Source organism: Mycteria americana, chromosome 5, assembly GCF_035582795.1.
Source record: "Mycteria americana isolate JAX WOST 10 ecotype Jacksonville Zoo and Gardens chromosome 5, USCA_MyAme_1.0, whole genome shotgun sequence".
Lineage (NCBI taxonomy): Eukaryota > Metazoa > Chordata > Aves > Ciconiiformes > Ciconiidae > Mycteria > Mycteria americana.
Genome location: NC_134369.1, coordinates 33,026,642 through 33,052,509, shown reverse-complemented (window position 1 = coordinate 33,052,509; position 25,868 = coordinate 33,026,642). Strand labels below are relative to the sequence as shown.

Genomic DNA, 25,868 nt, shown 5'->3' with positions numbered 1-25,868 from the left:
TCTGAGCAGTTTGTGCTATGTGGAAATGCAGTGTTCAACTACCGGTTGCTTTAGTTTCCTCCAAGATCCTTTCATTTCTCTTTCTAGTAAACTAGGTAAAAGTAGACTATAGTATCATCACAATTTGTATTTGTGGTTTATGTGCCTGCATGTCTTAGTCCTTGTATGCTGTGCAAAATACTGCCTGCTCTTTGCGCAGCAGAACAAGGTTTTTAGGGAAGTCCAGAAGAATTGGAGAAAACTCTCTGGATCTCTTTCTTGGTATTATCACTGTTATGCCTCGTGTGTAAGGCAAATTAAAAGCCAGCTCTGCCCCTATTCAAATCATTGGCAGTATTTTCATTAAGCTTCATGACCAGGTCATTAGCTCTTGTCATTTATATAAATAGCTAAAATTGCTTCACACGACAGGAAACAAATTGGGAATTCATTTACTCGGTAACATTCCAAGAAAATGATGTTTCATCTTCTGTTAAGAGCAGCCAGAAATTTAATGGCATGCTTCTGGACAGTGAGTGCTTTTGGTGCTCCCAACAGAACCATCGTTTGATCACAGAAAGGGCACATAAAGAAATAGCAAGCCAGCTCTATTAATTTGAAGATGAAAATAACAAATCTGCACACTCTGGGACTGGAGACAGGTAGCTCAGTATCTTTCCTTGCTTAAAATATTATGTAAATTTGGATGATACCAGAAATGGAAGAGTAGTTTTGATCTTGATCTGACTCCAGTTAGCAGTACAACTGACAGACTGTGGGAAAGAAGCAAGATTGGAACAAAGACACTGTGGCAGACCAATGTTGAGGTCTGGTAGTTGTCTGACCACCGAAGTGTCTTTTAGCATTGCCTGGCTTGTCGTCTTCATTCATACAGGAGATCCAGTCTGCCCACTCTGCTCTTAGGATCTTTCTGTGCTTCTCTGCACTTGGACTGTAGCTTCCTCTCATTTACATTTGTACTTGAACATGAGAAAGCTATGTAGTGCACACAGTCCAGCTCTCCCTAGAAATGCTGTAGTAAGTGAAATTCAAGAATTAACAATTGGAGAAAGAACTGAAACATTGAAAGAATGTTGGACAGTTAAGAACTGGCTATTGCAACCTGCACAAGCTCAAACGGCTGCCCAGAAGGACCAGGTAAACTTTAGATCACATTTTGCTAATCTACCTGGAATGTCACAGTAGCATTAATTGGCTTCTTTGTCCATGAGAACAAAACACAAATGAAGGGTACCTTCTTCACTTACAGAAAACGCTGCTCGAGAGCCTATCTGTACTAAAGGAAGAGAAATATAAATGCTTCCAACAGATTAGTTTAGAAAGCTTTTAACAACATAGACTAAAAAATCAGACTTAGAAGGATTAGTTCTTTCCCGTTTTTCAAACCAGCAATTTAGAAATAAGATAGTGGTATCTGTCACTCACACCATCTCCTTTTGTGAGGTAAATGTGGAAACGAGAACCTCCTCCTCTTCAAGGCATCAATCCCAATTAACAATGCGCTGTACATGTGTATGTTTTAATTGTGTGAGATATTTGTATATTTTACTCCATCTATGATACTGAAGGGAAACATCTGCTAACAAGGTGACTACTCTGTGTTCACATTTTATTAGGCAGCAGCTGTTGGTTTTTGAGGCGTATGCATGTGCAATCAGTACACCATGATGGTATATGACCACAAGTAAAAGAAAGTACTTACCAGTACATTTTCATATGGTATAGTGCTCTGTCAAAGCTGACTGCAAAAATGATGTATCTTACCCTATGATTACATGTTCTTATGCTGCTAGGAGAGGGATAATCGGGTTGCCATTCTCTACATCATATGTATTTGCTAAATTATTGTGGCAGGAATGCTTGTGCAAAGTGACTGGAAAACTAGAGGCAGCTAGTCGTTGCTATAGGCCAAATTTATCTGTAGAACTTTAATGCTGGTGATAAATGCTTAAGAAGAGGATCTGCATGATTTTTCAGGTCATTGGATAAAATTGCAGGTGAGAGGGTTTTTGTTTCCCCTCCGGTATGGACACTGGACATATGAATGCAGCACGTCTGCTAATTTTAAATTGTGAGAAGTAAGCCTTAAACATACCAGCCTTAAACACATCTTAAGAATAGTGCCAATGATAGTAGTTTCCTCCAATCTAAATGTGAAAAGGAGATTTTTCTTCTTCACATTAGGATAAAAGGATTCCTTTGTGCTTGTTTCAGAGTTGACACTTAACAGGTTACGTTTTGCTCCACCTCTTCCTTCTGTTTCTTCTTCCTTGGATATATAGTTAAGAGAATGGAACATTTTATTCATCTCTCTGATAGGTGAAAATGAAAGCTTCATAAACTATGCAGGAGCATTTGTTCTGTCTGGAGCAAAGTCAGCCCCTGCCTCCTGCAATTTGTTTAACAGCAAACCTAACTTCCATTTCATGTAAAATAATACAGAATCTTTTTTGCTCTCTATATTTCAACTGTTGTGGTATTGATTGCAGAAGGCTTGCAAAATCTGTTGAAGATACAGCCTGCTTATAAACCATATGGGGGAAAATTACTCTGTGTCAAAATCAGGCATCACTCACCAATTACTATTTTTTGCTGTATTTCTCTATTTTAATCATATGACAAGAAGGAGCCTACCCTGCTAGTGCAGTAAAACAAAATGCCCCTGCGGAGAATGTGCATTTGACAAGCTGGGAATAAACAATAGCCAGGTGGAGCAATGCGGTATGAATTCGGAGGAGTACATTAATGAATTAACAGCTCAGTCCTAAACCATTCCTAGAGTGAAGCAGGTATGCCAAACTCTTCCTGCAATGCCTTGCACAGCTCAGACTTAAAAAAAAACCAACCAACAACAACCAAGCAAACACCCCCAACACTATAATTATTAGAAAAAGCAAGTACTGAAACAACCAACTACTTCTGACGTTTCTTTAATCAAAAAACTAAGCAACTTGTGTAAGACAGCTCCTGCTGGTCAGTAACCATAATGTTACTTTTTTACCCCACTCTCATGCCTTTTATTTTTCAAAAGGTCACATTAAACAAAGGATGATACAGACAAGAATCCTAGTCAAAATAAATCTGTTTTTTTGTTTGGTTGGTTTTTTAAGAGAGTAAGAGGATAAAGAGAACAGAAGAAAATTAGTAGCCAACTGCAACAGAATTAACAAACAGGAGACTGGTAATTAGTGTTTAATGCCACCTATAACGAATGTTTCCCACTGGGAAAAATGTGGGAGGCAAGTCCACTTTGCTCCTTCGAAGTCACAAGCTGGAGCAGAACATACAACAGCACCTAACACCACAGTCACTTTACATGTATTCAAGTTTTTACACATCTGCAAAGCAGAAGTAGTAGCAGCCATTTGGATGTTCTTTCTTAATGGTTCTCAGGGGGGGCCTAGGAAACTCAGAAGGACCTGGTTCTTGTGACATGGAGCTGGAGCTGCAGCTGCTGCTTCTGCTGCTGCTTCCAGCCACCTGCGCTCTACCTCTGTCCTCAGCAGGGGAGACCTGGGGGGAACCTGGGCTCAGGTACCCAGCTGTGGTCTGAGTAGAGGCAGTGGCATATGTGGTTGGGCCAGTGTTGTTTTTCACATAGACGTTTTTGATAGCAACAAGCGTATGCGCCATGATGCTGAGGCTGTTACTCAGATCTTGCATGCCTTGCTGCAGCAGCCGAAGATTGTGGTTGACGCTGTCAAAGCCTGACTGGATCACCTGCATCTGGGTCTGCTGAATCTGCACTAGGTCCTCTTCAGTTATTTCATTTTGGTCTGCCTGGGACCTGCCTTTTGTTTTGGCTTTTACTTTCCCAGAGGAACCACCACCTGATGTCCCCAGAAAAGGTAGTTGTTCTTGGCTAGGTGGAACCACCGCCATGTCCTCAGAGCTTTCTTCTGGCTCTACCACCTTCACTACTATTTCTTCTTTGAGGTTCATCTTCTCAAGATTGGATTGATGAGATGGGCCAGGATTGTCATTAAACCCTAGAGGAGATGGGGGGAAAGGAAAAGCAAAGGAGAGTCAGTGAGAAACTTTATGACCTCAGTGGTCAGAGAAATGTGTTCCCATCCACTAAGCACTAACATTAGTCCTTGAACCAAGACTCTACAACTCACACTGCATTATCTTTGATGCTTTTAGAGTACATATTACCTCAATAGGTGGGAAGAAAACCATAAAGATGCATTCACCAGTTAACCATATATTTGCATACTACAGATCCCATACTGGCCCCACCACAGAAGCCGAGTTTCAGGTTCCAAGAGACAAAGTTCATTGCAAGCTCATTTCATGCTCTACTGTGCACGCAGTAACCAGTAACAGCATGGCTGAAACACTGCGATTGCAAGAAAGCCCTTGGTATTGAAGGTGATGTGATCGTTTCAGCGCTCTAATGCGATGCCTCTCTGGTATGTACGAAGCTACGTACTCACAGCACTCTGTACTGCCGAGAACTGCATGCTGGCATGGCTTTTCGCACTTGCAAGAATAAGTACTACAGATGTGAACACAGGCGGCGGGGTCTAATGCCTCATACATAGGCATCTACTACGAGACAGGGTTTACTCTTGGGTGCTGTGTTGACGCACTTTTGACCCGCAGCACGAAATCTGCCAGGTCTGTGTGTGTATGTGTATATACACTCTGCATTCCCAAGGAGAGAAAGTAGTTATCCAAACCAGGTATTTTCAGGCGGGGCTGGCACCCGCAGCCCCCTGCGCGCACGCAGTGAGCGGGGCGCCCGCTACGGCGGCGGGTCAGCGCCGTTCCTCCCCCGGAGGCCGAGGAAGCGGCTGCGGGGCTCCCGCGGCCGCGGCGGGGGGACGCCGGGCGAAGGGTCCGGGGCAGCGCCGCGGGGGTCGGTCCGGCACTCACCCATCTCCCCCACGACGGCGCCGGGCAGCTCCAGCGTGTCGATGCCGCCCACGATGGGCACGGCCTCGGCGGGCAGCAGGGAGCCGTAGGCGCGGTGGTGGTGGTGGTGGTGGAGGTGGCGGCGGCCGGGCGGCGCGGCGGCGGGCGGCATCTCCTCGGGGGCCAGGAGGAGGCCGAGGGCGGCGGCGGGGCCCGGCGGCCCGCAGCCCTGCGAGAGGCGGCAGAGCTTGCTGCGGTCGCGGCGCTTCAGGTCCCGCCAGCGCTTCTTCAGGTCCTCCACGTCGCGGGGGCAGGCGGCCACCGGGTTCACCTTGTGCCGGATCAGCTCCCACACCTTCCGCTTCTGGCCCGGGGAGGCGCGGCCCGGCCCCGCCGCGAACAGCAGCTGCTCGTGCTTCAGCACCTGCTCGATCAGCACCTCCGTCTCCGCCTCGTTGAAATTCGCCTTGCGCCGCTTGGGCGAGTCCTCGGCCATCCTCCGCCGCCGGGGGCCGGGGCAGCCCCCGCCCGGCGCCGGCCGGCGGGCGGGCGGGCGCGGAGCCGCGGGGGGCGCCGCTGTCGCTGCCCCTTCCCCCGCCCCGGCCCGCGGGCGCCGCCGCCGCCGCCGCTAGGCCGGGCCCCGAGCCCTGCTGGGGAAGCAAATACCGCGCATGAGAGGAAAAGACGCGCACGGGCCGGCGCAGGCGCCCCGTGCCCCGCGTGTTGACATGGGGAGGGGGCCCGGCCCCGGGCCCGGCCCGCGCCGGCCCCGCCCCCGCCCGCCTCCCCGGCGGGAATCCCCGCCGCCGCCCCGCCCCGCCGCCCCGCCCCCGCGGGAGGGGGGACACGACGGGCCCGCCCGGCCACGCGTGGCGCGCTCGCCCGCCTGCCCGCAGCCGGCGCCGGCCCGCCCCGCCCCCGCCGCGGGTTGTGCGCGTGCTCGGCGGCGGCAGGGGCCGGGAATGGCGGCTGTTTTGGAGCTGCTGCTGCAGGAGGAGGTGGCGGTCAGCGCCGTGGTGCGGTGGCTCCGGCACGGCCCCGGCCACTGCCCAGCTGAGGTAACGCGCGGCGCGTCGCCCGCTCGCCCTCCCTCCCTCCCTCAGCGCCCTGGCCCCGGCGGGGCCGGGCCTGCCGCCGCCCCACCCCGCCAGCTCCCTCCGCCGCCGCGGGCCGGGGCCGTGCGGGAAAGTTTGTCCGCCCCGGCGCTGTGGACGGCCGCTCCGCGCCGCTATGAGGGGCGAAGCCCGCGCAGGTCAAACCGGGGCCCCGGTCAGGGGCCCGTCTGCGGCGGGGAGCTGGGGCCGGGCTCCGTCTAACAGCCGGCGGCACCGCCCCCGCCGCGGGCGGGCTCTGAGCAGAGCGGCGGGAAGCCGAGGCCGCCGGCGGGGAGCTGCCACCGGGAGCTGCCCGGCGGGAGCAGCGCCGTGCGGCAGCGCCGCTGGCGGCGGTGTGAAAGCCGTCGAAGTCCGCAGGCCGAGCCCGCCGGCAGCTCGGCGCCGCCTGGGCCGGGCGGCCTCCGGCGGGCGGTGGCGCCGCGCCGCCCTGGGGCTGAGGCGGCCGCGGGGCGGGAGCGGCGGCGGGAAGCGTGGCGGGCCGCTGGCTGTCGTGTGCCAGCGGAGACCGGAGGGAGGGGAGGGCAGCCGGCGTCCTGAGGAAACGCGGTGACACGAGGGGGTGAGGCTTCCCGCGTCTTTGGCGGGGAAAGTAGCGGTGAGAGACGGACGAAGCTGTCACCAGCCCCGTGTGGGCAGCCGGCGCCGTCCAGCGCCCGAGGCTTGGGCCTGGTGCTCCGAGGCACGGCTCCATCCCGAGGGCTTCGTGCGTGGCTCTGTGCAGACGCCCCCGCGGCGCCGGACTGGTTGCTCGTCCCGCCGGCACGTTGAGGAGGATCTTTCAGGGCTGGGAGCGGGTTGTTGCTGGGTTTGAGTAGGCTGAGTTTTGTAACGGGATGTGGCTGCAGAGTTTGGGTTCCTGTGGTAATAAAAGCATTTGTAACCATAGATGGACTAAGCGTTTATGTTTCACTGATAATGTAGCGAAACAATTTGTATTTCAAGCATTTTCTGCCCGAGCCCCTCAAAACATGTTACCCGGTATTAATCAAAATTAAAACTCACTGCTCTCACCCACGTGAATTAGCCAAGTATCGCTGTCATCCTAAACTTGTGTGGGAAGAAGGGACCAGCATTTTCTGTTGTCCGGTATTTCCTAAACTGTGACTTGCAGAAGCAGACCTGTGGAGGTTATGAAGTCTGAGATGCTGGCAGCTCAGTTAGCACTGTGTGGGTGGAGGGTGCAGAAGCTCTGTTTGCTAACCGAAAAGTTTGCCCTTGCAAGGAAATTGCTAACTGCCTTTTGCTGGTGGGAACAGCTCAGTTGCTTTAGCGTGAGAAAGCAAGTGGGAGGCTTGCAGCTGGCAACTGTTGATGCGTTGCCGTTGTCCAGCCGTGGAGGAACCAAACCTCTGTTAACTTGCACAGAGAAAGATGAGTGAAAGCAGGTTGTGCTCCAAAAAGCTGGAGAAACTGCCTGACCTTGTGCATAGCAGAGACTGTAATCTTGTCTTTGTGCTTCAGTGCTATACCCGGGGGGCACCTGGGGAAATGGGAGGGTATGTCTTGCTCTAGCTTTCATGGCAGTTTTGGACTAGAGCTAGTAAGAAGTTGGCTCTTCTGACACCTCACGGAGTTTGTGTTCTTTCACTGAGTGTTAGAGTACTAAAGCAGTGAGCCTTGGCTGCATGGCTTGTTATCCAGGCTGTGTCAGAGTCTCATGCTTCCCCATGAAGCTGAATTGGTCTCACACTTTCAAATATAAATCTCGGCATCAGTGTCGAGGATTGTAGGAGTCTGGTCATGGCCATGCTTTCACTGCCTCCTCTCATACAAAAAAGTCCTTCAGAAATAGCGTTTGCTCTCTTGACTTTTCATTTAGTAGAGCTGTGAATATAAATGAACAGGAATATGTGTGCAATGATTTTACTATTAGTAAGGAATAAGTTGCTGCCTGTGAGAGCTTCTCTGTTGTTGCAAATGTTGCTGAATCCCATTGAGAGGAAACAGAAACTTGGTGCAGTGTTAGGAACAAAAAAAACTTTACCCAGTGTACAAAGCTTTGAGCTATGCATCTAATGTGAAGTCTTTTTTGTCTACATTTACCCATGTAAGATCACCACCACCTGTCTAGCTTTTAAATGTGTTGAGTCTGTGGTGGTTTTTCTTGTGTGTTTACGTTTCTTAAGTATAAACTTCACGTACCTTAAAGTTGCACGGTCTCTGTTCAGACCTCTGTGAGGTCTCAAGGGAGCAAAATTATTTAATTGAAACGGAAGAGCAGCTTTCTTCTTGTGTTTGGCACGGCAGGACTCCACGTGCTTAAACAGTTGTTGTTACAGCACCCCTCTGTGGAAGCCGGTGGCATTCATAGACAAATAGGGGACGGAGAAGTTGCAGATTTTAGATTTTCTATTAGAATTAGCTGCTTTGGTATTGATGTCTTTGAAGTGTTGGACTTAGGGGTGCCAGTTGCTCCAAGTTCTCCCTGGCTGTAGCTTCAGTAAGTATTACTGATGTTTCCATGGAACAGTTCCACTGTTTCCCAGTCAGAGACCAAAGTGAAGACCAAAGTGGAGACCATCTGAAAACTTCTGCCAAAATGGCTTGTGTGGAGGCTGAGTTTCAGATCTATGACCAGCGCTAAGGTCACTTGAATTTCAGTGACCTGCTTTGACAAGTCATGTTGTTTTTTATTGTGTATTGCAGTCCCACAGTTACTACTTAAATAAGTCTGGGCACATGGAAAGAAAGAATCAGGTATCATCTTTATAGTAATGCTTTGTCCTCTTTCCTTGTAGGAGAACCACATCCATGACAAGCTGGTATCTCTTAGTTTGCTTCAGAAAGACTTCGTGCCTTTTCTGCTAAATTTTTTAAGAGAGCAGACCAGCCAGATCCTGACTAATGGACCCTCTACTCCTGCTAAAACTCCCAATTCCAAGGCCCATGGGAGCCAAAGGACAGGATCAGAAAGAAGGGCAGGCCACGCAACCAGCAGCCGTGTGCAGCTGTTTTCCCAAAGGACTTCGGTGACCACCTGCACCACAGATACCAGCTTTTCTTCTGCTGCGGCATCCAGCGGCTCCTCTTCCTTTTCTGGGTCAAACCTCTCTAGCCCTTGTGGTGACTTCCCTAGCATGGTCTCCAGTAGCAGCCCGAGCTTTGGGTACAGCCCTGTGCTTAACCACGGTGAGAAGCGGTCATCTCAGAAGGCCAGCTTGGGGAGCTTCCTCACGCCTGAAGCCCTGCCAGCAAGACGAGGCCGAAGGAAAGGCAACAGCTCAGTCAGTGCCTCTGGCCGGCAGGTAGCTCGGGATCTGGGGCGTTCCCTTGCTGAAGAGGAAGATGGAAAGAATGACAGTGTATCATGGAGTGGAGGGAGAAGGAAGCGGAGTGAAGTGCCTCTTGTTTCTGCCAGATCCCCACCCAGGCAGCTAAATCTTAACAACTTGGAGGAGTTTCCGCCCATGGGTGCTGCCTCTGGCTGGACAAAGTAAGAGCAAGTTTGCCTCACTGTCTCATTTGGATTGCGCTGCAGGTTACTGTTCCTTGACTAGCTCATCCTGTTGTGCATGTCCGGATACAGAAGATGCTGTAATAAACAATACCTGGGGGCTGGCTTCTGGGCTTCTCGGTCAGAACTGCTTTGTTATGGTTGCCACGTAGGGGAAAATTGCTTCAACAGGTAGTCAGGTTTCCACTCTGTGAACTTACCCAAGACGCCTCTTTAGCCTCTTGCTTGCGATGCTGCCTGCAGCTCACCGGTGCACAGACCAGCCGATACGAAGCTGAGCACATCTTTGTCCTTGCATGTTCTGACAAGTCAGCATTATCTTGACTCTTCACGTTTCTCATTTAACACAATAGCAATTGCTAATGAAGAGCAGTCCTGGAAGGCTCTTCAGCTTTACTGATGATAGCAAAAAAGCTTTTGGATTGACATTCTGTGGCTTCTGGTAACAGATGTTAGCGTGCAGCTTAGTTTGTGCCATGTGGTCACAGACAAAATAGCTAGCTGATGCCTGTATTATCTTTGGTCTGCAGCAAGCCCTGGTCTCCCTGGTGACTTTGGCTTAGCTTCTGGGCAGCTGTTTGTGTTGTGGTTCCCTCAGTCCTTTTCTCTTTCTGTTTGAGATTTTACTCTTTAAAATCCTCATAAGGCTTTCATGTCAGCCTGTTTGCTTCATATATCAGGCACTGGTCTCTGAAAGTGGGACTTTCTAGTTGGAAGTGCAAAATTCCAGCTAAAAATTGATAGGTCTGTACAGCAGATCCAGGTGCTGGGTCTGGATGATGCTCTAGATGATGCTTTGGCCAAGGGAGATAAGGTGTGTTTCCAGCATAGACAGTAAGTCTCTCTTCCTCAATCGCACTATGCTGAACTAGGAAAAAGAGTGAGGAAAGAGGTCACGGAGTGTTTGGAAGCCAACGCTATAGTGGCTTCCACTATAGCAATTAATACGTAGCAACCAGCATTTCTTTAAGAAGTGTAATGCTTTATGTTCCTGTATCTCATTTCCAGTATGTCTCTTACTGCATAACGCAGCCTCTTCCTGAAGGACAAATCTAGGTAGTTTACGCAGGAAGGACGCGTTTCCCTAAACTTAAAGGGCCTATGGTAACTTGGGAGCCTGAACTCTTACTGATAGACAATGGCAGCTTGATTGCTTTTTTTTTTTTTTTCTTCATGGTCGTGTTAGAAACTGCCAGTGAATTAGTTTCTTACTAAAATGAGGCATATCCTATCCTCTCATGAAATGTTTGGAAGAGTTGCGTGGCACTGTGTTATCTGTTCTGTGGCTTGATAATTGATAATTAATTTGTAAGCAAGGGTCAGCAGGCTGTTTTTAGCAGTCCATAGCTCTGTGACTTTATTCAGTGACCAGAATAAAGTCAACAACTATACGTACAGTTTAGAAATTCAATATCCTGACTCCATATCCATTTTATTTTAGCATTAGGTTCTTCTGGAAGAGTTCCATGCATATCTGTCTTGAGATCTAATTTTTTTGTTGTTTAGCTTGATTTCAGTGGAATTGCTTCTCATTTTTTCAGCAAAAGCAAACCATCAAGGCGAATCAACCCAACTCCTGTAAGTGCTGAGCGCCCCCTCTCAAAACCAAAGATGTGCTTCACTTCTACGCCTGTCAGCCAGTCTCCAGCTGCTCGGTTTTCATCTGGGTCAAGCCTTGAGGCCTTTACTACTGTCCAGGAAGGAAACCTTACATCTGTGATAAGCAACAGCCTTCAAGAGGAGAGGGAGATGCTGAAGAAAGAACGGTACAGTCTGAGCAGGGTGGTGATAGGCTTGTATTGATTCTTAATTCTCTTGCCTTACGGTGGTACCAATATCAGAGCGGAAATGACCAGAAGAATATCCAAAACAGATTTTGGTGACCTTAAACTATGATTTGCCTAAAACCAAGTGTGACTCTGGTATCAGACTGGGATATTAATGCAGCTAGCTCATGTTTGTCATCCTTGGAGGTATTTAAAAGATGTGTAGACATGGCGCTTAGGGACATGGTTTAGTGGTGGACTTGGCAGTGCTAGGTTAACGGTTGGACTTGATGATCTTAAAGGTCTTTTCCGACCTAAACAATTCCATGATTCTATGATTTTGGAGGTGTGCTGACTCTGGAACAATGACCCTCACTTCATCTTCAGAACCTCAGTCAGTTCTCACTGCTTTCATAAGATTGCCTCTTCATGGGCTTGCATGCGTGGCTATCTCCTGTGCAGCTTTCCTTAGGCTGCACAGGTGAAGTGAGTGGGTTTGAGCTGATGTAATGGCTGTGTTTGAAGATTGCGCCTGTGATGGAAGGCTTAGTCTGGTTTGAAGAAAACAAGTTAATGATGCAAATGTGGGGAAAGTGTTAATGGTTTTGCAAGGTAGGCAGACTAACACAAGCTTGCAGTTGGAGGAAACAGGACATGGTGCCATGGTTTAGCTTCAGTCGGCAACTAAGCACTACACAGCCACTTGCTCACCCTCCCCACCCCACCCCTGTCCCCGGTGGGATGGAGGAGAGAATTTGAAGAGCAAAAGTAAGAAAACTCATGGGCTGAGAAAAGAACAGTTTAATAATTGACATAAAATAAAATAATAATAATAATATATTGTAATGGAAAACAATGAGAGAGAGAGGAACAAAACCCAAGGAAAACCAACAAAAAACCAAGTGATGCAACTGCTCACCACCTGCTGACCGATGCCCAGCCAGTCCCTGAGCAGCGATTGCTGCCCCCCGGCCAACTCCCCCCAGTTTATATACTGAGCATGATGCCATATGGTATGGAATAGCCCTTTGGCCAGTTTGGGTCAGCCGTCCTGGCTGTGCCCCCTCCCAGCTTCTTGTGCACCTGGCAGAGCTTGGGCAGCTGAAAAGTCCTTGACTAGTGTAAGCACTACTTAGCAACAACCAAAACATCAGTGAGTTATCAACACTATTCTCATACTAAATCCAAAACACAGCACTATACCAGCTACTAGGAAGAAAATTAACTCTGTCCCAGCCGAAACCAGGACACATGGGTAGCGTAAGATTCTGTTTTAAAAGTTACTACTGCAGTTATTTATTGAAAATTATGTGTGCTGGGCGATGAGGTGAACTCTAGCTTCTAATTTTGTCTCTGCTGTTCAGTTACTGTGTGACTTTCATCCTCTGTAAAATGATACCACTGTTTGTCTGAGAGGATTGATAATTCAGAAAAAAAAGCAAAGCACAGTAGTAGAGAAACTATCATTTATAATTGCTGACAGAACTGTTGCTGTTCTTTGTAGATTTTGTTCTTGGGGAAACTCCTCAGGACATGTGGGCGGAATTCTTTTCCTGCTAAGCCTTTGCAGTTCACTTCAGTAGGTCGAGAACTGGCTGAAACAGACCTAGTAGAGTCTCATGAGTTACTGTTTGCACTGGACCTCTAACAGAACTACTCAGGATTCAAACCTGCCTCTGCACACTTCTGTGAAGCACCTATTCCAGTCTGAATTCTACCTGAAATGTCCCACTAATCCATATAAAATCAAGTAGGTGAAATAGCAGTATGTGGGCTGGATCTTGCCCATGAGGTGATCTCATCTGACCCATCATGCTTGAAATGGGCAGTGCTTGGCGCTCAGGGCTGGGAGCTGCTGTTGTGTCCTCAGTAGTGGTGAAGTGACGTACGAAACTAATGCAGCTCCCAGCCAACTGGGTCACTTTGAGCAAGGGCAAAAGGTAAAATTCATGCTGAGGTAGATGACAACACTGAGGCAGAAGTGAAGCAGAGTCTAACTGCATTGTTGGAGTCTTGGTACATTTACAAGGTATTTAATAAATAATTTTCTTCAGTTCTGTCAGTCGGGTGCTTATATTCATTGCAAGGGAGATGCTATTAAAAAACCTTTCTACTCCCATTTTGGGACTAATTTTTTCTTCATCGCAGCAGTTCCACTAGAAGTAGGCCAATAGAAAAACTTCTTTGCTGCCGTTAAAAACATTTCTGTCTTCCCCATGGCCCTTAAAGTGACTTTTAAAGATTTTACTTTGGGACAGTGTGGTAAGAGGTGGTGTGATGTGCCAAGTGTGGATGTTCCATTGGGATCTTTAAAAATCATTTGATATCCCTGTTACTGGCTTTTTTCCTGTTTCTCATGTGTCTTACGTATGCCACTCTGCTGCTGCATTTTGGATGACCTCTGTAGGTATATTTTTTTACAATATCTATTTATTTAACTGAGTGATCATTGTTGATTTAGAATCCAGCAATTAAAGTAGCTTGTTCCTTCTGTCGTTTAACTTGCCAGTATGGGATTTCATCAGTTCTTGCATTGGCTTTCCACTTAGTGGTATTGGATCTTCTCAGGGTGTCATTAACTTACAGATATATCTGAAGGTATGGATGTGAACCTTATTTTCACAGATTTTGTAAAGTGTCTAGCTGTCAGAAATTGTACGTACAAAAATTATTTTTAGGACCTGATCTCTAACAGATTCCATGTCCTTAACAAATACCAGTTTAGGTGAGAAGCAATAACATAGCTTAGTTAGATAATTTGGTCAAAGTGCCACACTGTTTTAGCAGAGTTGGAATTTGAATATGATTCTTTTGAGTCTTTTGATTGTTAGCCCCAAGATCCTCTCTTATTAAGGGCAAGATGAGTTAAATTACTATCATGCTAAAAGCAGCTTTAGACAGCGTAAATGACGTGGTTAGTTATTGCAGGAATTCCTTCATGCTAGACTTCAAGGGAAAGACCTCTTCTGGCTGCATGGCTGCTGGGTATCATCTTCAGTCACATGGTATGTTGCTGCTCTTGAATTTCAGATGCAAATTGCTGCACCAGGCGTCTTCTCCTGCAGGGATATCTCTTGATCCTGGCACTCCTACTAAGCCTAGCTACACTCGCAGTGCTAGCCTTCCTGCTGAAAGCCATCTGGTGACCTGTGCAAATCCTACTAAGGTTTCCTGCAAGAAACAGTTGGAGTGTCTGGCACAGCTCTATTCATCATGTATAGCAGGTGAAGACCCAAAAGATGTGAGACTGATCTTTGAGCTTTGAACTTGCATGTGTGTTGTGAGGGGGAGGTAGATGAGAAGCAAAAATTGTGGGACAGTTACAGTGTACAAACAAAAAACATCTGGAAAAATAAACTAAGCCAACACAGTTATTAAAATAAATGGATACTAGGTAAAAGTTTAAGGAGGGAGATGAACCTGATGCAGTACTCTGAGCTGCAGTAGGCTGAAGTTGTATGGGCCTGTCTGAAGCCAGACCCTTCCTGAACGCATCTTTCCTGTAATTCCTATACTGATTTACACTGTGGCTGTGTGGGGAGGGAGTTCTTTGCTGACTGAACAGTTATCTATCTTTTAACCTTCATTTATTAATGCAGGTCAATACTGAATACCCACCTTTAGTACCTCATTTCCTCTCTTCCAGAAAACCTGGTACCAAATATTTTTCTGGAGCTCTTTTTTGTTCTGCAGCTGTTGACATCTAAAGGCACTTCTACTGCAGAAGATGGGGATAGTGACCTTGAAGTCAATGAAAGAAGTAAAGGTAAACAATAGCATTGAGTGGAAAGAATGTTACTTCCATGGAATGATAATGTGATATAGAGTAGTTGCCTTTAGCTGGGACAGTTAGTCTTAAATTCCATAAAACCGCCTTATTACCACTGTGGGACTCATTTGAGATGCTGACAAAAATCATGCATGTATGGGAAGTGCTTCTGCGATATGATAGAGTGAGGTTGCTAGATACTGTTTGAATCTAGTTTTCTGCTATTGTGTGAGATTTGCTGTAGCTGCTTGCTAACACTGACTTTCAGAGAGAAGGACGGATATGCTAAAGTCTCTCCTCCATTGGTCCTTGCAACTCAAAAGTGCTGTTGATCTGCTATGTGTTTCCTAAATTTAAGATTGGTTTACAAGTGTGCAGGATCCATCCATATAGATACATAATTGTTGCATTTGTTTTTTGGCAAATTCAGACTTAAGCTTGATGCAGTTAGTACTTTGATACGGATATAAAAAACAAGAGTGGCTTTAAGATGAGACAACCCTCCCCTCTAGATGCACCTATTTGATTGACCTTTGTTCTACCACTTGCTGATTCTTATGGCTGAGATTAGGAACATGAAGTCTCCAGCTACGGGAACAGCAGCTGATGACTGGTTGCAGCTGGTCTACTTTTTGTCCTGGACCTGTTGGCCGGAACGTTGAGAAGGAATCTTTTCTTTCCCATATGGCATTAAACAATTCAGTTTCCTTTATTATAGGAAGGATAGGGATGGGAGGATTTGTCTATTCAGGTGGCACGGAATGGGAACTTCTGGAAATTGGATACTTGTTTGGAAGACTATTTTTGGATATGACAGTTCCTACTTTCCTTGACAGATAATTGTTGGTCTTTTAGTTTATAAATGGTGATAGGTGCTGTTGTCTCATGTTTATTTTTTTCCCCTTAGATGCGTCAGGGAGACAGCATTTCCGAAGTGTGCACAATTGTGTTTATTTTGCTGTTCAAGTCTTGGATTATCAGTATGAGTGAGTTGAATATTTTTTTTTCCTCTGCTTGTGTCTGCAGATGTGTGTGAGATGAAGCAAGTGTGCTTGGATTTTAGAGCTTTACCACTTACAGGCATAGAGTTGTTAATTTTCCCTCAAAACATACCACTTGGCCTGGATTTGGATGTCTGTGAGTTTTCCTTAAACTGATCTATCTACTGAACTTCAGTGTGATTATGCAAGAATGGGAAAGTCATGAGATGAGAGCAATAAAAAATGGCCCTATAGATGTCAGTAGGATTTGACGCTGGGTGCCTGGGGCTTAGAACTCTTTGCTTGGTAGCCTCATAAAAAATGAGCATAAGCATTTCTTTAGGTCTGATCATGTGTTATTTATGTCTGTCTGTCTGTGGGTTTTATCCATGTTGTCTTGGCAGAATTATTTCCCGTTTAGAAAAGGGGACGCTGAAGCTCTTGGCTGAAAATGAACGGATTGCATCTTTTTCTCCCACCTTGCACGAGAGGCTCAGGCAGGCTTATGAAAGCAGCACAGCCAAGGTAAAAATAGGAAGACCTCAACTGACATTGCTTCATACCTTTGTGTTGTTGCTCTTTTATTTGCGATGGCTTTGATGTTAAATCTCATTCCTTCTACTTTGAGTATCTTGTCATGTTGTCTTTGGCAAGTGTCTAAAAGCTACTTTTTTTTTCTTTCTTGTCAGCGGCTGAGTGAATTGCTAGGTCCAATGTTTGTTAGCTGTGAATCACTGCTGGCTAGCCTTACATTGTGCTCCAGGCCCTCACCTCAGCCAGTGACTTTGACAGGGTCAAGTTTTGCTTTTGAGATTCTCATCTAATAAACATGGATCCCAGAAAAATGTTCAGTTAGATGCACTATCAGAATGTAGTTTGGAAGAAGTGGATTTGTTGCATAGCTACAGACTCCTTTTAGGCAAATGAAGCTTCAGAGGAGACAATGCGGCCTGTGAAAAATGATTTCCTGATCTAATCATCTGAGTTAGGGAACTAAAGCTGGATGGTAGGAATGCCTGCCTTAATGTATTTTGTATCTTGTTTCATCCATCTTTTAAAAATGGAGATTGCTTTTGGCAAAGAAAGTACCGTGTACTTTCTGAGACTAGAGCATGTCAATAGCTGAGCTTTTTAGTTAAAGCTGTAAATAAAGGTCTCTTGTTACTTGAAGACATAGGCTTTTCAAATAGGAGAAAGAATAATAACACAGGAATTGCCAGCCACTATCCTGCATTCTCTGGAGCCTTATATTGAAGGTACACTTTGGCTGTTTGCAGACCATTCTTTACCATTCTTTCCACACTGTATCAATACTGGTTGCAATCTGTTCTGCAGAGATTTCTTAGAGAGACGAGATGCTTCCACCCATAATGTTCAGTGATTATGCCTCTGAAGTGTAATGTAGATTGTACAACTGTTGGTGTTTACTAGCAGTTAGCAATGGGGAAATGGCTCGTGTCTGAACAACTCAACTAGTGATACTTGGTTTCCTTATCACGTCTTTTCCCTGCTTTTTCTAGGTCTCTCATTGTTGGATAAATTACTTATATTAGTCTAATGGCTACCTTTATTTTCTTAACAGGTGTCTCTCCTGCTGCCATGCTCTGTACAATCTGTTTCTTTCCAGCCAGAAACTGACAATCGCTCTAACTTTCCCAGTGACAGAGCATTTCACATATTTAAGAAACAAAGGTAAGTTTCTTCTACTGTTACTGTATAGCTCACAGGGTATAATCTTTCCATGATTGTGAACAAAGGATATTAAGAATGTCTCATGTATGCTACATGCTGTAGAAAAATCTTGATTTAAAAAAAAAAAAAGTCTTTGTCCATATTGACTGCAGGAGCTAAATGCTTAATGTCTTTAGAGAAGAACAGCCTAATTCTTCAGGAGTTATTGAGACTTCTGGTAAATGCCAGTACAGTGTGTCAACCTACTGGATTGCTTCTGCATATAAATCTGGTATGCTTTTATTCTTCCTGCCACCTCCCTCCATGCTTGCAGCAACAGGGTGAGGGCAGAATGGCAAGTTGTCTTGGTCCTTTTTTCTCTTCTCATAGGTATTATTTCATGTGGCTTATTCTTTCCTGCCTCTCAGTCTTCAGTATGTCTGGTAATGGGTGTTTTGGTCATTCTGTCAGAGCTTGGGCATAACAAGCTTAAGCACTTGCTGTCAAAGACATGGAAAACGGAAACTCGCTGAAGTACCGCTAACATTAATGAGTTTTGCAAAGGTATCTGAGTGCTTAGAGGCTCAAGTTATTTAATCTGAGTTAGGTTCTTGCTGGGGAACTTGGGAGCAATAGAATACTCAGCTGTTGTTACTTCAGATTTTGAAGAGTAGGAATTCATACCCTTAAATATCTTGATTCACAGGGATATCTTTTATGAACTGCTGCGTGAATGGGAGGATAACCATGAAAAAACTGGCTGGGACTTTGAAAGAGTTCTGGGCAACAAGATTAGGTAGGAGTGCTATGCAACTTCAGCTAGTTCTTTAATGTAGCTGAATTGCTGGTGCAGCATACTAGACTCGGCATCGTAAGTTCCATGTTCTTCCTAATGGTCTTCTGCGCTAATCTGTACAGAGCTGTCCTCCTTGGAAGATACTGTCCGTGTAAATGTGCTTCTATATTTAAAAGTATCAACTGTTATCTTAAAGAAACAAGCCATAAGTGGCAAGGGCCTAATTTGATTAGTCTTGGTGTAGCTCTTTCCCTGTTCATAATCACAGAAAGGGTCACTCTCACAAGCTGTATGTTGTGGTCTGTCATTGTGGTCTGTACAATTGTCATTGTACACACTTGTGTGCGCATTTCATGTTTCCAATGCCCCACTCCTCTTAAGTGTGGAGAAGTGTGTTATATGTTCAGAAGCTCTTAGCTCTTCTAATTATTTCAGGGGGTTCTAGTGTATTGGCTCTGAAAACAAGACAACTGTGGCTCTTTCTATGGAAAGCAAACTTTTATTCATTTATTGCTTTATCAAAATAGAGTATACATAAAGTAACTATGAGGGTTTTGAAAGCAGTTGCCTTGTGGGTTTCTGTGTTAGTCTTAACCATCAGTCTACTCAAGTTACAGGTATGAAGGTGACTTCTCACCACAGGAGCAAAACAAGGCTGAAGTTTAAACTGAGAAATTTTCCTTCTCTTTGGGCATCAGAAGTACTGCTATTGCTGTTTTCGTACTTGCATATGTGTGAACTCTCAACTCACTGCTCTGCACAGGGAAGAGTGGGAGCTGAATGAGTTAATTTTCTTCCTAAATAACAGCACTATTGCAGGAAAGGAAGAGAGTCTCTTTTTATCTCTAGAGCTGTGTTTGCTCTGCAGGTGCTCAGGGAGAATTTTTGTTTCCATGGTCAGCAGATGGGGCTCAGTGCTTGGGCAACCTGGTTATAAAGATGTTGCTTTTTGCAGTGGCCTTTGGAGATCGCTTTCTTAAAAGCAGTTATTTTATGCTTTTGGTATAGTTTGAGGTTAAAACGCTTTTTTGTACCACAGAGATCCAGTCAGCATTTTGTGATGTTTTCCTTCACAGGGCCATGATGGCTCACCTGTCTGCAACCTGCAACCACAGCCATTTTGCCAGGCTCTTTCAGAAACAGCTTATCCAGGTAAATGACTTGGGTTTTTTTCATGAAGATATACATCAAAGCTGATTTGATCCTTCCTCAGCCTGAGAAAACAAACTGTATCTTGTCAGTCTCTTTGAGATTTTCCTATTGAAACCTTTTTGGGAGAGCCAAGTCTTCAGGATGGGAATTTTCTTCCTTTTCCAGAAATATATATCAGTGATAAATTACTGATAAACTCTGTGTAAGTCAGGGATAAGGCACACTGAGCACATCATGAGCTGTAAGAATTAATTCTTCATGTTTTTTTACTTTCACCTTCTAATTTTAGAACAGTTAAAATTTTTAGAAATTTTAAGGATCTATTTTGACACGTATCAAATGCAGAGGTTCACAGTTATGTTCATTAGCTACATGAGTGTACTACCTGCAAAGAGTCTCTGGTTCTTCTGTGTAACGCTGCAACAGCCTCTTTTTTATATAGTATTGCTGTGGTAGTTTACAGGGGTTTTTTGGCCAGTTTCAAGCATTGTCTGGTTTCACTGTAACTGAAGGAATGAAGAAACAAAAGATGCTTCTGATTGGAGTATAGATTTTCACTGTATTCTCTATAAATGGCTGGCTTATTGGTGGGTTCCTTTTGGATAGGAAAACAGACACAAAACCTGCCTTGAGTATTAGCCCACACACATTGCCAGGAAGTTGCGAGCTGTTGGAATGCTGAAAATTCCCCTAGTGTGTAGTCTGAATTTGCATCAGTGTCCTGTCTGATGTGTATGTTCAGGGAGATTGTGGGAAAGAGGAGAGATGGACTTTGTTGCATCAACAGGATTTAATTAGTCCTAGGTCCTGTATTTCTCCTTTACATCTGTGCCTTCTTAATGAAGACTGCAGGGTTTCACAAGGGTAACCAAAGATTTAAACTGATAACTAGGAGTCTTCAATGAATCTGATGTGTCTGACCAGAAAGTGGTTTGCAGAATCTTGTGTGTATTATGATACTCGTGCAGAAAAGAACCTAGACTGAGGATTTGTGTTGAGGCCTGATAATTTAAAGATTGGGAAGTGTAACAAGATCTTTTGGGAGGGGAGGATGCTGAGTTTGGAATAAATGGACCTAGTAATTGTTCGCTTGATATACGTATTTAAATGTTGCTTTTTAGTATGATTTCTCTCATTAAAACTGTCCTGACTTGGATGTAGGAGTATGCAGTCATCTTTTCCCTTTACTCAGCATTGGTTAGGTTACATCTGGAGTCCTGTGTCCAGTTTTGGGCTCACCAGTACAAGAAAGATACAGACTAACTAGAGCGAGTCCAGCGCAGGGCCACATAAATGATTAAGGTTGACTGGAGCATTTTTCATATGAGGAGAAGCTGAGAGAGTTGGGACTGTTCAGCCTGGAGAAGAGAAGGCTCCAGGTTATCTTAGCAGTGTGTGCAAATACTTGATGGGAGGGAATGAAGAAGAGGGAGCCAGATCCTTCTCAGTAGTGTTCACTGACAGGACATGAGGCAATGGACACAAATTGAGAAAAAGAAAATTCCATCTGAACACAAGGGTGTTCTTTACTGTGAGAGTGGTCAAACACTGAAACAGGTTGCCCAGAGGGGTAGTGAAGTTCCAGTCTGTGGAGTCATTCAAAACCCAATTGGACATGGTCCTGGACAACCTGCTGTAGCTGATCCTGATTGAGCAAGAGGGTTGGATTAGATATCCAAGAGGTCCCTTCCAACCTAAACAGTTCTGCAATTCTGTGATTCTTTGAGTCTTGAGTAGTATCTGTCTGTTTGGGGGATGGGAACATTCATTTTTTAATTTTATTTAACTCTGTGGAGACTCCAGGAAAATCTGGTCTGGGAATGCATAGTGCAGTATCATGGTCCCTGGAGACTGGGCTAAAGATCCTACTGAGTGGTTCATGAAGACCATGTGAGTGATAGGTATTCTCTCTACACATCTAGATGTAGTCTGCTAGATGTGCCTGAGTTAGATGTATAGGATCGTAATTCCACCTCTCAAGATCTCTAGGCTGTTTACGGCCGAGGTGGGTAGCATGTTATGGCATAAGGAAAAGAGATCTTCTGTACGTGAGCTGCCTAAAAAGGCCATGCTTGGATTACTCCTAAAACAAAATCTTGTGAGGGAGGTAGAATATGTGGGGTGAGAGATGAAGTGAAACGATGCCTTATTACAAATATTCCACCTCACTACTCTTTCTGTCTTTTGAAGATGTGTAAAGGTCCTATTGGTGGTGGTGCAAGCTGGGGAGACACCCCAGACCAGGATGTCCTTAATATGCTGGGTTCCGATAATCTGAGCCGTCTGAAGAGGCTGCAGGAAAGGTTTGTCGTTCCTCAGAGCATCAGAGGACCTTGTCCACCCCCTTCATTCCCAGGGTGCCAGCAGTTCTTCAGGGACTTCATCCTCAGCGCAGGAAGGTTAGCTGCTGTTTCCTGGAAACACCAAGGCTGCTGTTTCCTTGGTGAAGTGGAATGAGTGTGTGGTGTGTGGGCGAGTGGGGAACACCAGCATGTTGCTCTTGCAGCGGGGAGTTGTCCGGAGAGCTTGGGGCATGGTGTAACCTAGGCAGAGTGTATCAGAGATGGTTTTAAGCTGCATAATACCACACTTAGTGTTCTTGGCCAGCACACGTGGTGAACACATTAATAAGCGGGTTCTGTCTGGAGCATAGAATGTGTTTGTGTGTATGTGTGCTACATTAGGCTAGGCTATATGGTAATAATTTTCCTTCTATAAAACCATTATATATTGTCACAGGCCATCAGCATTTCCCAGTGCCACGGTGTGCAGTGCAGTGTAGCAAGGGCACTGGACTGGCCAAGTGTTTCTTGTGTGGTAGTGCATGAAGCTAAGGTGTTAGAGGATGAAGCCAGGTTCATGGTTTTGTTTAATGAGTTTTTCACAATCCACAGTGTGGAGGAGTTGTGATCTATGGGAGATTTGAATCTTAAGTTCAGTTACTTTACAGCTTCTTGCTTTGACAGATCCATATTATTATCCTTATGCTGCGACTTGCTAAATAGCATCTGTTTGAAAAAGTACAAAATAAGAGTGGAAAAGAAGGGGGTTAACCAGTACTAGTCCCTTGCTTGCTTGTCTTCCGTCTGTTACACTGGATGTCTGCTGGTGCTTGATACAACTCGTGAGACAAGCTTGACGTTTTGCAGTGTGTTAGTTGAGGTTTTACTGCTGTTTTCAGCCCAGTCTGACTCATCATCATCTTTTGCTGAAGTTACCAGTTCAATCAGCACCTGATGGATAGTCTGTGCCTGAAGATACTTGAACTGGATGGCCTTACTCTGGTGGAGCATGAGCACAGTGATGGGGAAGCAGATATGGATGAACAGGTAAGCTTGTTTTTTGCAGACAGATGTGGCAGGAATTTCCCTGAACTGCTGCTGTACCCAAAGAATTACTGGCTTGATTGTGAGCTGCCTCGAGCTTCCACTGCTGTATTTGCAGGACAAGAGCTTCTTCATTTGGTTTTGTCGTAACTCTGCAGCTCGGTTATGGATGTCTGAGCCCCTTGCTATTTACTTGCATGCTTCAAGGTGCTTCATAGAACTATGTCATAAGAGATGATGCACAATAGTTTGAAAAGTGAGAAGCTGCCTCTTAGGTTGTTAGTGCCCTGTGTTAGATCAATGAAATAACTGAGTCCAGCTGTTACACTCAGTTGCAATAGCTCCTTGTTACTTTTCCATGTAGAAAGATTTTAGTTAGAATGAATTTGTAGTCCTGCCTGTTCCTGCCTGTTCAGGTGTTTCTTCGCTCATCTATACCTATCAGAGGTGTCAAAGCTTACAGTCTATTAGCAAAGTAGCAGCCAAAGGTTCATGAAAACTTGCAGAGCAGTAATGGTATAAAGGAGGCAACATGAGATCAGCTCTCTGCCCTCTCATTGACTCCGAAGTTGTTAATATGAAGATGTGATTGAGCAGCTGCTTGTTTTAGAAAGCTCTTGGATTAATTTCTTCTCACTATAAGTAAAGCGGTGAAGGCAGAAGCAATTTAAAATGCTTGATAAATATGTATTTTGGAAACTTATCTTTATTAAAAGCAGTGATGAAGCTATGTGGTCCTTTTACATGAAGGGAGTAGAAGTTTAGCATAGGTAGTTGCTTTGCCAGTTTGGGGTAGCATTGCCCCAGCTTGCTTTTCTTCATTTCAGGATGAAAAGAAGCGTTTCACTGTGGTGCTGTTAAGCCTGCGACTCCTCGCCAAGTTCCTGGGGTTTCTTGTTTTCTTGCCGTATCGCACTGTGGAGCAACCAACTAGAGACTTGCAAGACTCTGCAGTAGCATTAAGAAACCAAGTAAGAAACCAAACTCTTTTAAGAAATCTAACGTGGCCTTTTGCTTGACAGGCAGGTTTTCTAATCCAAGGAGGGGATTATGAATTGTTATGCCCTTTCAAAGCGAGCCAGTGGTTCCTGGGATGGTGTTATACTGTTCTGTGCCCCTACTGCATGTTCTGGGGTTGGGAATAAAGGAAAGAAGAGTTTATATAAGCTAAAAGAGAGGGAGCAATGCACTGATGGTGAGGTACTCAGTCTTCTGTTATTTCTGATAATCTGGGGCTGTCATACCAGAACTCTGACCTAGCTCAGGAGACTTGTATTTGTAGTGTAAAAATCCAGCTACCAGGAATGTTTTTGTTAGTTTTGCACCCATCTCCTAGCAGTGTGTTATACTGAATGCAAGAAAGCAAGGGTACTTGACTCCGCTTGTACATAGTCACGCTTATAGCCTTACTTTTGAAAGGCCCAGTGGGACCTCTGGTTGCCATCATAGTGTGGTTTTTACCTCTGCTCGTGTGCAAAGAAATGTTTTCGTTAGCCAGAAAGTCACCTCTTATTTGTACAGAAGATGAAATCCTAGAAAGAAAAGTCATGACAGAGTTTTTCTTTAAGTATCAAAAGGTAACTTCAAGATGCTGCTTTAACTTCTGTTGTCCATTAAGACCCTGCCTGTACTGGATGTATTGAAGCTTCTGAGACAATCTATTCGGGATCAACGTTCTATCCTCACTATTCCTTGGATTGTGGAGTACCTTTCCCTTGTGGATCATATTGCTCCTTTCCTTCATTACTACAGGAAAGTATTTTGTCTCTTGCTGCAGGTATACAGGTAAGAGCTGGGGAAAGGATATTTGTTAAGAACTTTTCTGTGAAGGTTTGCTTGCTTAGTTGAAGTGCCTGGTGTTTGAGAATGCATGCTGGCCCTAGTTTGAGATTCTTATAAAAGTACCTTTTTTTTTTTTTTTTTTGTGCAAATCATGAGCACTTCTTATCTTACATAAGGCTGCAAAGGGAGCACATCCTAAACTCAGAGATTAATATTTGATTTAAATATGTGGTTTTTCATTAAGTAAACAAAATTCTTTAAATCCCCACTCACTCATTCTACATCTGCAGCTGTGAATTTTAAACCTTGAATTTGAACCTTAACCCTGCAAGGTCTCCCATGCCTAAATAATGCTCTAGTTTTCTTTCTTATATACATGAGGAAAACTCGAAGCACATTCTAGAGAGTTACTTAACACTGGCTTTTCCAGTGTAAACTTAAGACACCATGTTACTCAGATGCATACGTACAAAAAAGTAGAGCTTGCTCTCCACTCTTTAGGAAGACAAGTAGGCGATGCGTACATGGTGACAAATAGTGTAATTAGAAAGTGAGTGGTTTGGGATTTTTTTTCCTTAATGAAAATTGAGCTACTGAAATCTAACACTCTTTCTTGCTGCTTTTGCTGCATGGCAGGTTAATGGTGCTTTCTGAAGATAAGGAGATGAGTTTCCTGAACAAACTGCTGATCCTTGCAGTTCTGGGTTGGCTTTTTCAGGTAGAGTCTCCTGTGTGCACACAGCTCTTCCCTGAAGAAAAAGCAGGGCACAGAACTCAATAGAAAATAGTATTGAAATGAGTTAAAACACTGCAAAACAGAAGTTTGTTGTTTTGTTGTTTGTTTTTTTTACACTAGTGTGGGGTTTAAAGAATCCTCTGTATTCTAGTGGAGAATTATTTTCCTTTAGTGGAATTGTGTGAAGCGACTTTTTTTTTTTTCCAATGGGAATTCTAATTGCTGCTGAAACACATTCTGTACTTTTAAATCTGCATCCTTGTAAGCAAATTGACAGCTGATTCCTGTTAGAACTAGGAGCTCTTGTCACAAAGATGGAGTGCTAGCTGGCAGCCTTGAATTACTGGGGAATTTTTTGTCTGATAAAGGGATGGTGTGTGATGAACTTTTAAAATCCTTTTGTGCCTTCAGTTGGAATCAAGGTAGCTGGTTAGCAGGAACCTGTTGAAAGGTGAAAGATG

The 25,868-nt window shown here is 45.0% G+C and overlaps 2 protein-coding genes across 4 annotated transcripts in view; one reads left to right on the top strand and one right to left on the bottom strand.

Moving 5' to 3' along the window:
• Window positions 1-2,438: 2,438 nt before the first annotated feature.
• On the bottom strand, window positions 2,439-5,607 carry LOC142410380 (uncharacterized). Its single transcript, XM_075502814.1, has 2 exons — window positions 4,882-5,607; window positions 2,439-3,989 (listed from the first exon to the last, which is right to left on the bottom strand). The coding sequence occupies exons 1-2, from the start codon at window positions 5,354-5,356 to the stop codon at window positions 3,331-3,333; spliced, it is 1,134 nt and encodes a 377-aa protein (XP_075358929.1). The 5' UTR covers window positions 5,357-5,607; the 3' UTR covers window positions 2,439-3,330.
• Window positions 5,608-5,706: 99 nt separating this feature from the next.
• The window catches only part of CDAN1 (codanin 1), a 33,767-nt gene continuing 13,605 nt past the window's right edge, over window positions 5,707-25,868 (top strand). For 2 of the 3 annotated variants that reach the window (XM_075502811.1, XM_075502813.1), the window contains exons 1-15: window positions 5,707-5,918; window positions 8,714-9,408; window positions 10,971-11,195; window positions 14,226-14,419; window positions 14,842-14,961; window positions 15,872-15,950; window positions 16,349-16,469; window positions 17,527-17,636; window positions 18,322-18,411; window positions 19,488-19,563; window positions 21,754-21,962; window positions 22,778-22,892; window positions 23,717-23,860; window positions 24,508-24,674; window positions 25,308-25,389. In XM_075502811.1, coding sequence (XP_075358926.1) covers window positions 5,823-5,918; window positions 8,714-9,408; window positions 10,971-11,195; window positions 14,226-14,419; window positions 14,842-14,961; window positions 15,872-15,950; window positions 16,349-16,469; window positions 17,527-17,636; window positions 18,322-18,411; window positions 19,488-19,563; window positions 21,754-21,962; window positions 22,778-22,892; window positions 23,717-23,860; window positions 24,508-24,674; window positions 25,308-25,389 — 2,523 coding nt within the window. In that variant the 5' untranslated portion in view covers window positions 5,707-5,822. The remainder of the gene's footprint in view (window positions 5,919-8,713; window positions 9,409-10,970; window positions 11,196-14,225; window positions 14,420-14,841; window positions 14,962-15,871; window positions 15,951-16,348; window positions 16,470-17,526; window positions 17,637-18,321; window positions 18,412-19,487; window positions 19,564-21,753; window positions 21,963-22,777; window positions 22,893-23,716; window positions 23,861-24,507; window positions 24,675-25,307; window positions 25,390-25,868) is intronic. The other variant, XM_075502812.1, reaches the window with a different exon arrangement.

Excerpts from the sequence above, each read along its gene's own strand:
- LOC142410380 (XM_075502814.1), bottom strand. The coding sequence starts at position 5,356 with ATGGCCGAGGACTCGCCCAAGCGGCGCAAGGCGAATTTCAACGAGGCG. Across the intron at positions 3,990-4,881 it reads CGCCGTCGTGGGGGAGATGG|GGTTTAATGACAATCCTGGC; the intron begins GTGAGTGCCGGA and ends CATCTCCTCTAG.